Source organism: Dendroctonus ponderosae, unplaced genomic scaffold (assembly GCF_020466585.1).
Source record: "Dendroctonus ponderosae isolate FM_Combo_2020 unplaced genomic scaffold, Dpon_F_20191213v2 Dpon_F_20191213_6, whole genome shotgun sequence".
NCBI lineage: Eukaryota > Metazoa > Arthropoda > Insecta > Coleoptera > Curculionidae > Dendroctonus > Dendroctonus ponderosae.
Window position 1 is genome coordinate 4777622 of NW_026018814.1, and position 11517 is coordinate 4789138.

The 11517-nt window shown below is 34.7% G+C and overlaps 2 protein-coding genes across 2 annotated transcripts in view; one reads left to right on the top strand and one right to left on the bottom strand.

Annotated features, from left to right (window-relative positions):
* The window catches only part of LOC109540607 (thrombospondin type-1 domain-containing protein 4), a 107692-nt gene extending 101373 nt beyond the window's left edge, over positions 1-6319 (top strand). Inside the window, exons 8-14 of the mRNA XM_048667259.1 lie at positions 1026-1274; positions 1329-1516; positions 1581-1818; positions 2805-2924; positions 4917-5069; positions 5155-5382; positions 5497-6319. Of these exons, the coding sequence (XP_048523216.1) occupies positions 1026-1274; positions 1329-1516; positions 1581-1818; positions 2805-2924; positions 4917-5069; positions 5155-5382; positions 5497-5621 (1301 nt within the window). The 3' untranslated portion in view covers positions 5622-6319. The remainder of the gene's footprint in view (positions 1-1025; positions 1275-1328; positions 1517-1580; positions 1819-2804; positions 2925-4916; positions 5070-5154; positions 5383-5496) is intronic.
* A 998-nt stretch (positions 6320-7317) lies between these two features.
* On the bottom strand, positions 7318-10935 carry LOC109540612 (transmembrane reductase CYB561D2). The gene is made up of 3 exons (XM_048667577.1): positions 10322-10935; positions 8829-9027; positions 7318-8255 (listed from the first exon to the last, which is right to left on the bottom strand). The coding sequence occupies exons 1-3, from the start codon at positions 10517-10519 to the stop codon at positions 7945-7947; spliced, it is 708 nt and encodes a 235-aa protein (XP_048523534.1). The 5' UTR covers positions 10520-10935; the 3' UTR covers positions 7318-7944.
* Positions 10936-11517: the final 582 nt, after the last annotated feature.

The following is an 11517-nucleotide window of genomic DNA, read 5'->3' on the forward strand; positions in this document are numbered from 1 at the left end:
TAAGTTAAAAAATATGGGGTTGTATTTAAATTAATCAAGTTAGAGCCACTCAAAGTTCTTATTTGATTAGTTTAAATTTGTGGACACTCTGTATAACATGGTAAGTTTATTATCATTGGGATATATAATATTATACGTTGTTATACTTCACTATAAATTACGCTTACATAACTTAAATACTTCTAAAGTATTTGGACACATGAAAATTAGATTAGATTTTGATTAAATCCGTATTATTTAAAAAACCTTAAGATTTAGGTATTATAAACCTATTAAAACAGACACCTATTTTGTTCAGTTAATATACAGGACATTCCATTAAAAAAAACGCAACTTTAATACTTTTAGAGCTTTTGGGACACCCTGTACATTACGTAAATATTTTTGAAATGTGCGCCCGGTAGGCGTCGGAAAATTCATCAAATAATAATTTTTAAAAATCAAACGGTTTGGCCGCTAACTTACGTGCCGTATAGCGTGAATAACCCTGTATAAATCTCGTGTCACGGTGTTTGTGATCGAACTCCTCCGAAACGGCTCTACCGATTTTTATGAATTTTTTTATGTATATTTGGTAAGTATCAGAATAGGTGGTAAAGTATAATTCATACCGCTAGGTGCTTAGGGTGTCTGGGGTCGATGGATTTTTATGCGTATCGTATGATGATTCGACGTGGCCAGGACATCATTCTGCGATGTTTTTTATTTCCACTCCATTTCCGATCCCCACACACTTACAATACATTTGTTATTTTTTATATAACAACCAAAATATTCACTAGAAATAATTTATATGGCAGAACAAGGTTTGACGGGCCAGCTAGACGAAAGTATTCCAGTAGCACCAAATCTAGCGAGTTAATCTATTCTTCGTTGATTCTATATCAAAACCCGATATATCGATTCAGATTATACGAATCAGAAGGTTGCGGCTAAAGTATTTAATTTTTTTAAAGTATCATGGATCTATGGAGGACTGTCAAAAATTTTAAATTTACTTCCAGGTCCACTAAGGGCTTGTTTTTAATCGAATTCGTCGTTCCCAGGCACAAAAACCTACATTCGCGCCTGCTACAGAATCATTAGCCCCTCGCATCAAATTCCCATGAACGAAAAACGATGCGCCCATTTGGACCCTCCAGCCCTTACGCCGATTTCTTGCAACGAAGAGCCATGCAGCGCAGCTTATTGGGATGGCTTCTGGGGCCAGTGCTCAGTATCATGTGGAGAAGGCGTTCAGCAGTTTATTCCGCAGTGCAAACGCAATCTCAATGGTTAGCAAAAAGTGCAACTAACACGATATTCTCAAAGAAAAATATCGTTTGTAGGAAAACTGATCGTTGTTAGTGATGTGCAATGCGCTCCCAACAAGCCAAGCCCAGAAACCAGAGCCTGCCAGGAACGGGAGTGCGAGTTGTTTAGAGGACTGTCCGATAACGAACTGCCCCAGACGGCGGAGACTGGCAGACCTGCAATTATCAGCAGAAAGGAATGGAGTGTTGGAAGCTGGTCCTCGGTAAGGCCACTGAGCTTTGCCTAAAAGCAGCAACGATTTGTTTAACAGCTTAACACTCACATAGTGCTCAGTGACATGTGGAAATGGACACAGGACACGGTCAGTCATCTGTCCTTCGGGACAGTGCCATCCTGAGAATCGACCAGCACATGCGGAGTACTGCAATCAGGGCTCTTGTGATTCTTCGAATTACGACCCTTCACCCTCACAGCCCAAAATTGCAGTGTCGCCCCAGTTTACTCATCGAAGTGGAATTTCATCGTGGCTGGTTACCGAGTGGTCTCACTGTTCAGTACAATGTGGTAAGTCGCGCAAAAATTGAACGGAATGGTTTTTTGAAAGTTCCATTACTGCAGGTTATAAGATCTATCTTGTAGGCGACTGTCCGTTCCAAAGTGAGTCCCGACCATTTCTTATAACCACATGACCAAATAATTTAGCAATTTTCTCCGTTACAACAATGCTCAATCTCTTCTTAATTCTGGGTTGGTTCAGAATGGATTCATTTCTCAGTCCAGAACACTCTCAGCATTTTGTGCCAACAAAGGCATCTATCGTACGCCTATCCGTCCTTTTTAGAGTCCAGCATTCTGATCCATATAGAAAGACTGAAAACCCCAAGCTTCTGACCAATCTGATTTTGGTGTTAAGGGATATGTGAAGGTTTTTTCTTACTTTGGTTAGTTTGGTCATGAATTATTTCGCTGTTGCGCTTCTCTTCGCTGAATCCGCCCTCGCTCGAGATTGTGGTACCAAGATGTATGAAAGCGTCAGCTGTCTGGATATTTCATCCTTTTTCCTTCAGATTTGTTATTATTTTGGTTTTCTTTCTGTTTATCTGCAGGCCTGCCTCGTTGCTTGCTTCTGCGACTTTTCGTATAAGATGGATACATTCTTCTTCCGATGTAGTGCAGATGCAGATACGTCCTTTTCAACAAGAAATGCGTCTCAATTTAAGTAGCTCATATTCCCTTATAGGAAAAATGAATAATTATTGGATTGGCTGCAGCTGTACTTTTTTACATACAATTTCGAATGTATCAAAAACGGGTAGACTTGGGTATAGGAAACGAGTATTACACATAAAACATATTTTGAATTTGGTGTAAATTCAAGATACGACCTCGAGATACTGTTCAATTCTCTCTCTCTTTGTCCATAAAACTCCATTGTAAAATATTTCTGTGGCAATAAAGCATATTTTGGTTTGAAACCAACCGCAATTAAAAAAGAATCTCATCCATACGACGTACATCAGTCACTTACAATTTGCTTTGGTTCTTTGCAGGAATAGGAAACCAAACTAGATTCGCTCTTTGCGAGCACGATTTTTGTGGTGCAGACTCCAAACCTGAAATATCAAGGGCCTGTTCCAGCGAAAAACAGTGCGATGGTCAATGGTTTGCAGGTAAACTGTGCGAATCGCACTTTTTAACCATTTAACCTACTATATAGGGTGGTGTCCAGGAAAATGTGGGCGTACTTTCGGAAACATATGCAGGGTGTGAAAATAACATAGGTTCCTACAAAAACAAAACTCTAGAAATCCTCCCTACCAAGATACAACCTTATAAAAGTTATTTAATAAAGTTTCTATTAAATAACCTTAAACATTGTAAATTTTAGGCCTCGGTAACACTGTGCTAAGTTGCGCTTTTGAGTTGTTGCCGCTCTCTGAGTTAATGGGTTTTGTTTCTATTTTGTCGCAAATTCAAAGGTAAAACGGGTGTTCGAAAAAGATGATATAGAAGTTCAAACTATAAAGACGACAAGTTTTGCTCTAAAATCGATCTCTTAATTTTTTTTGCATAAAACTCTCTGTTTAATATTTTAAAGTAAAACGTTAGGAAAAATAGCGTTTTTCTGCTTAGAGAGAGTTTTGTTTCGAATTATTGATCTAAAATTGAAGAAACCGGAATTTAAAGAAAACAAGTTATTCACAGCGACGTTGGTGGCGAGTTTTTTAACTGTTTATAAACCTTCGCTTGTTCTGTTCGAAGAAATATTTTTGGAAAAACCCAGCACAAATGATTAGGGTTTTGTACAAAATTCGAGGCTGCAGAAGGTTTTCGACACAATTTTACAAAGCGGTTAAAGAGGCGAGTGTTCCAATAACATTTAATTTATAATTTTTCACAGAAAATACCTGAAAATTGTAAGGATTTTGAAATGAAACCAGAAAATAATGCGTTTTTTTTCGTAGAAATAATTGCTTAAAAAAAGAGCGATAAGGGTGGCGAATTTTTCAATTGATTTTTTGTAAACTTTTGCTCTCTGGTCGTTTTTCAAGATAATCTTAATTACTGTAGGTGAAAAACCAAATAAAATAACTTGCTTTTTGTGCCAAATTTGAAGCTGAAAGGGTTTTCTAAAATTCCGTGCAAAGCGATGCATGAGGCGAATTTTGTAACAGAATTAATTTTGTAATTATTGGCTGAAAAAACGCCATGATTGTCAGGAAAGAGGAGAAGCATGAGAAAATAATGGGTTTTTGAGCTTTTGGTTAAAAACTTTTAGTTTGGTAATCGGTTTTTGAGAAAATCTTAATGATTTTCGAAAAGAAACGGGAGAAATTTATTTTCGTCTCTAATTCGACACTCAAAAAAGTTTTTATAAAATCCCTACAATGCTACAAATTTATCTTAAGATCTAAGATTTTCAGATTGTGAGTATTTTTAAGTAAAATTCTTCAAAATAGAGCGTTTTTGAGTAGAAAATAAAGCAAGAAAAACATTAAGTCAAAACTGAAAACCCAGAGTTTTTTAACAAACTCTTCTAACAATTTTTACAGTCTTCCGGGGGTGACAAGTTTTCCAAATTTCAAGCCCGGAAAACATTCCTAAATGTAATATATTATAAACTTTCCTCTTCGTTTTTTGATTTCGGAAATGATCGGAAAAACATTTGATTTTTGTCCGAAATGCGAAGCTGGAAAGGGATTTCAAAACTGTTTACAAATCGACCAAGGAGGCGAGTGTTCCAATAAAAAAAAATAATTTTTTGCAGAAAATACCTTAAGAATGTCTATTTAAGTGAAACTTTAGAAAGAGAAGAAAGAAAGAGCAACTTTGCTAAAACTGGAAAATTCTGAAATGTTGAAGAAATTTAAAAACATAATTAATAAATGGCCGTTAAAATAAATCTAAAAACAACTGAAAACAGGTCATCAACAAATCCCCGGCAACGGAATCCAGTTACTGCGCCAGTGCGTTGGGTTGACGCACCAAGCCATTTGCGCTACACTGCGCCAACTCGAAAAAACTCACTGAGTTACCCAGGCCTAGTAAATTTTATAACATGTAGTATCATATGACTAATGTGAGCTCATTTTTCTTGAATTCCTTATTCGATAAGTTCCAATTTAACGCAGACAACCTGTGAAAGATGTTGTTTAATCCAGGTCCTTGGGGGGAATGTTCTGATTCTTGCAACATCCCAGCAACGCAAAGAAGAGAAGTCCTCTGCATTGCAAAGATTCGAGGCGTCGCGCATGTCACCAATGAAATGGTATGTCCCCTTGCTTTGAAACCGTACGAAGAGCAATCCTGCCTGGGTAAGGGCCTAATTTGATTAAATTACATTTGGCAATGACCACCCTCCAAACTGTCCCTCATCCATAAGAGCCCGATTGTTTATAGGTGTTTGTCATCCCCAATGGTTTACTGGCGATTGGGGAAAGTGTGAAGGCAATTGTCCATCTGGGGTGCAAAGAAGAGAAGTGAGATGCCTCGATATAGATAAGCGTCCGTCAAATCGTTGTCCTGAAGATAAAGTGCCGGTTGGAAAGCGCTCTTGCGCGTGCGAGATACACCGAGAAAATAGAGATAGTTTCAACTATAAATTGGTTCAAGATGAACCCGTAGACCGTAAGTATTGTCGACGTTTTTTAAACCAAAATGCCACTTGATATAACTTAATGGCTAAATCAAAAGGCAAACCATCTGAAACATTAAAAAAAAGTAAATGGCTTATTAACTTAGGATCCTGCATCGACCGTATACCGAAATGCAGAATGGCAGTTCAAGCTCGATTATGCAGCTACCCGTTCTACACGAAGAACTGCTGTGATTCCTGCAGACGATCCCAACACGACCAAATTGAATAAACTGGACTTGAAAACCCTTAATTAAATCTAGACCTGGGCTAGACGACTTCCCAGCAGATGGAACTGATAGATTTACTAACAAGTGTCTATGTTTATAGGTGTAAAGATATTCATCCAATGGCGTTAAAATAAGGCAATGAAACACTCTGATTATGGCAGGGGATGAATATCACCAATATAATACTAGAGCAATTATTTAAAACGGATGAAAGAAGTGTGAAATGAGAATAAACGTTTTTTACAATTAGGTATACATTGACACCTGAAACAATTTAAAAACTAATTAAACTTGTTTAGGAGCAACGGAAAAGGCGGTTTCAGGTTGGACAAGAATACTCCAAAAGAATTTTAAATAGTTCTCTGTGATTGTTTTATAATTTAAGACTACGTAAACCTGCAGTCGCCCTGGAAAATTGAAGTTTTTTCTCAACGAAAACTGGATATCACTGTAAATATCAGAAGCTTGCGACTGTCTAGGACAATAGCTTACACTTTCATTAACTTACAACATCTTTCTGCATTAATTCAAACACTGCCATCAACTAAGGAGTAATTTAAAACTCAAATAGCTGGGTTTTGCAGTTTGGCAAACAAAAAAGATAATAGTAATCAAATGTACCTTATTTATTACCCGATAGTAAAAAGTATTATATGTAGTAGCTTGTATTATTTAATGAAATATACGTTTTCACAGAAAATCATTTCTATTTTTCAATACACAATGTTTAACATTGTTAAGTGGCACAAAAACAGATTTTTTTTTGCCCAAAAACTATGAATGCTACAAGATTTTAGAAAGAGCACGAAATTGTGAATAAATGATTACTGCATCAACCACTTGTCCAAAACAGCTGATCTCGATTGTTTCATCAAAATATGAGTCTTACATAAGAACAAATTCACAGCGAGTTTCCCCAAAATACATCGTACTATTCTCCAGATATTTCAAAAAAGATATTTTTTTTGAAGAACTTTGCCCATCAATAGCAGAGGGGCCAGACATTTTTTGATAATAAAAATTAGGATAGATCGTCTTCTTTTGATGCAAAGAACATCGCAGTTCCATTTTGATAATGTGATTATGGGACACCCTGTATATTATAAAATGTACAATTTTTCTACATAATATCCGTCTTYCAAAATACAATACACACAATACAATCCTCGTGGATTAAGAGCTTCGTATAAATGCTATCCTATAAGCTCTTCTTCAGGGGATCGAAAATATAAAAAGCACAAGGTGGTAAGTCTGGACTGAAAGAGATGATTTTCCAGACTTTCCCGCAAAAACTTGTTTCATTTTTTCGTTCGTAGCGTTTGCTGAAGGAGCGCTGGCGTAGTCAAAAAAAAATGTTTTTCAATAATTGTGTAATCGCAATAATGGAGAAAATTGACATAAAAATCACGTTGACGAACAAAAAAACATCTTCTTGTTGGTCTCCATAACCGGTTAGACTGTGGTTAGACGCTATTACAAAAATTAGACCAAAATAACTTTGTCAAAAGTTCAAAAACTTCCGCTTTACAAAATTACGACCATCGTAAACAGTCTAACCGCGACRAAAATTACAAGTAAGATTTACGAGTTTGGGCATTTTTCCAAACCGTTGTCGATAAAAGTTAAAATAAACTGCTTCTTTTCATCGGRAATGCACAGTTATAAAATTCAATTGTTTAATATGCTAAAAAAAAATCGTTGAACAGGTGGATTTTTTMTTCCGTCAATTGACGATGAACAATTCTGTATTTTAAAGCAGTATTACATTTTCTTATTCCTAGAAAGATCGATTACATGTACCAGATTTTCCTTGAAATTCAATTTGTTACATGCGTGATTTGTGCACAAAAAGCAATTAATTTTCCAAAACTTATTCGACTACACAGAAGTCTGGTTCATACTTTAGTTTCTTTGAAATATAATAACTGTCCAAAGTAAGTCACTGTGATAATTAATCTATAAACGGTAGGTTTGCACCATGGGAAATTTTGGGCCCCCCAATAAGGAAAAATATCTGAATTCTTAAAATTACAACAGTTTTATATTTAATTTGATTAATGCGACTTAGCTAAAAATATATCACACAAGGAATTTTTAACTGGATGCACATTTTTCTATCCAAACTCAACTATTGTACAAAATAATATCAACACTTTTTTTTTCAACAACATTTTCAGCAAGACAGCTTACAAATAATGAAAATTTCCTGTTCCTTCCAAAATAGAATCGTTCCATGATATTTTGGAATAGGAAAAAGAATAGATGCCCTATTAAAACAAAAACAGGACGAAATATGAAAATAACTAGCTAAAGATTATAGGCCTTCTAAGAAAAAACTGATTTAATTTGGTGCGCCAAAGACAAAACAGCACCATTTAAGGTCCATAGACTGGCTAGAATGGTCACAACTAACGCCAGTAGTCGCGATTCATAAGTAGTGTAATAAATGAACCAATTTGTATAAAACGCATAACATAAGCTCACTATACCGATTACGTATCCTAAAATTCCGAGGATGTTGTGGATCGCTTTGTACCAGATCAAGCGGAACGGAAGGTAAGGATTCACTTCTCGATGGTATTTGATTACCAATCCCACCGGAATCGAAATGACCAGGAATATTAGTGAGATCAAACCTAAGTAAATTATAAACTATTAATAAAAATTTTAAAAATGAAGAGACTTTAAATGAAAATGAAGATAGTGTCGCTCGATCCATGCTGCAACTCTTTAAAAAGGCTGTAAATTCACTGGCGGAAAACATAATTTAAAGCATGATTAAAGTTGCGCGTTTAAGCATAAAATTTAGTGCCCAGGTTGTAGCACTTTGATGATTTATGGAAACGCAAACAACCTTAAAGCAGAAGTGGACTAAAGTTGAAGTAGCTGAAGATGAATCTTGACTACGCTTTTTAAAATAAGGAGTTCTCGATTGAGATTCCGCAAAAATCAAAGAGGAAGAAATATGTTAGTATTAATAAAAAGATAAGAAACCAGAGGAAATGCAGCTTTGGGGATGATAAATACCATGCGCGTTGAAAGAAAATAGAAATCGCTTCAGCCACAAAGTTATAGAGAATAATGGCATTAGTCCACTCTTATATAAACCGGATTCTTCACTTCAACAATTCCGTATAAAGTTTCAATTCCAAGATGATTCGGAGTGAGTACGTTTTTTTCGAATCGATGTGTCTTAGGTACTTACTTACCGGTTATACCATGTGCGGTATAAAGATGATGTCCAGGTTCGATATAATGAAATACCACTGAATCTCCACAAATAATTAAGGCTGTGGCCAACGAAACAATGATTCCATGAATGGTGTATTTTGCAGTCCGTGTCATTTGTCGAGACCAAAGCTCGTCTCCTAAGAACAGCATTACTGATTCTGCCATTAATGGTATGTACTGAAATATATTTTTTCAAACAAAATATAATCTTTAAGAAACTAAAACAAGAGAAACAAAGCTACATCTTTATCGAAGGCTTTGTTTAATCACTTAGGTTTTCTACATAACTATAACTATATCAAGTTATCAATCAGGATAATAATATGGAAGGCGCGGAAATAAATTTACGCACTTTAACTTCAAAACAAAACCGGCTTTTGATTTTACATTGATCCAAATACGGTTAATAAATATTTTTTAGTGAAGAAAACACTGTGTTATATATATATATATGTAAAACGTGATCAGCCATGTACGAATAATCGGATGTTCCTTTCTTCAAGATAAGATATAATTTTATCACCTCTATTATCTACTACGTGACTTAAACGCTTTAACTCTGAAAACAAGTGCACATTGGCAAAAACGCATTATCTGAGTCGCATTTTGGAATCAAAATTGGTTTTATTCCACAAAAAGTAAGATCAAAACAAAGCTTTTGTGAATGATGCAGAAAAATAAAGATACCAACGAAGTGAAAATTATTGCTTCTTCCCTACTTTCTAAACAGAATGAGTATGTTTTAAATCAGCGTAGAATGAATAATTCAAGTATGTACATCTGGACTTGAAACACCATGTAGAATTTTTTAGTTGTGACGTGATTTGAACGAACAAACAATACCGCAAAAACATGTTTAATCATAACAACGTTTCTAATAAAATTTCCCGACCGTTTCAACTATAAAAAAATTATATTAAGTGAAACCAATGTTTTAATGCAGATATATTGATGACATAATTTCAATTTATAGTAATGGGGAACAAAAACATGACTAAAATTCAAAATATTTTGAATTTCAATGGTTATTCTATTGAAACATTCACATTCTGACTTACTTAAAAACTTACAAAAACCAAACTGTTCGACAAAATAAACGCGGATAAATGTAGTTCACAAAACTCAAGGCAAATTTATTTAAATAAATTTCATATAGCGAAAACTTTCATAAACGAAAATCATTAAATGGAAGAAATATAAGACAATCAATAAAAAATAGTGATTTTCATAAATCACTTATTGGCCAAAATGTGTTTGATAATTACCAAATGATTGAATGGGATGCTTCAATAATTTTTCGCTCTCTTAAGACACACTTTGGCGCTGGTCAATAATAAATACAAACCACTACAGAAAAAGTTTCAGCAAAAACTAACATAAGCAGTTCACAGAAGTTTAAAAATAATAAAAGCAAATTTGTGCGTATGGTTATACATTGCAATAATTATTTGTATTACAAATATTAACTTACTCCAAAAGTACACAGAACCACATGCCATGTAAACCAATAGTTGTAATTGTAGAAAGCAATCCAACAAGAATACACAACAACTCCGGCAATTCCAAATCGAGCCAAGTAATTTAAACTAAATCTAAGCACATTGGTCGGAAAGTGGCCAAAGATACTCGTTTCGGCCCTCACACCGTCTTCAAAGCTTTTTTGAGCCATAATCGCAAGTATAACTTGTAACTGAGAATGACTAGATGTAAACAATTAACATACGTAGCATGTAAAAGCAGACGGTGATATGGTATTCCCCATGTGTACGGGTTTACTAAGAAACATACATTTACTCGGTATTATTGAATATAAAAGGTCAATGCGATTATAGGAATTAGATAAAATAAGTATAGCGCAGGGTGTTCAAAAGTCAAGTAATATAGCTTCAAAAGCGTTAGTTTTCAAGCTACTAGCTTGGCAATATTAGTATCTAATGAATAATTCTAATCGCTTTGGTTGTTACAAATGAATTTTCACTTTTAATAGGAACGTTGAGCTCGTAGTACTGTAGAGCCGAGAAGGTTAGATACATTACTCTATATATGTTATGTTTTACGACAGAATGAAAATAGGTGATCCGATTCAGTTTCTTTAAAACGGGTCACAGTTCGAAGATATTAAATTTTCGATCAAGGAAAATTTTACTTCTGATATGCAACTTTGTAATAAATCTGATATTGGACAAGTTTTTTACTGCCAGTCACATCAAACATCCTTCCATATAAAACAATCTAATAGATTTTACATTTGTTTCTTAGAATTATTATGGGCCCTTAAAAGCTGTGCCTACTCAACTATTTTGACCAATTCTGTATACGCGATTAATCACGAACTGTTATAGAATTTAATTAATTAAATAATGGAAATGTTGTTTTAGAAATGATCGGTTATACATTTTTTGTTTTAACATATTTAATTTTTTTCGTAAATTGATTATATCTTTCGTACTTATTTTATACAGTAGGTGTCTTACTGTTAAAATATACCGGGTGTCAATTTGAAAACTTCCCACCCTTAATATATTTCTTGCAGTTTAAAATATGAATAATCGGAAAGACCCGTAAATTTTATTTGTAATGACACATGGACGATCAATTCTCTTTACATTAGTTACTACTTTGTTGCATTTTGTTCAGAGGTTTTCGAATAATCGCCTTCCAAAATTA

Coding starts and splice junctions, on each gene's coding strand:
- LOC109540612 (XM_048667577.1), bottom strand. CDS start 10,519: ATGGCTCAAAAAAGCTTTGAAGACGGTGTGAGGGCCGAAACGAGTATC. Junction 9,028..10,321: donor TGGTTCTGTGTACTTTTGGA/GTAAGTTAATAT, acceptor AATATATTTCAG/TACATACCATTAATGGCAGA. Junction 8,256..8,828: donor TACCGCACATGGTATAACCG/GTAAGTAAGTAC, acceptor TAATTTACTTAG/GTTTGATCTCACTAATATTC.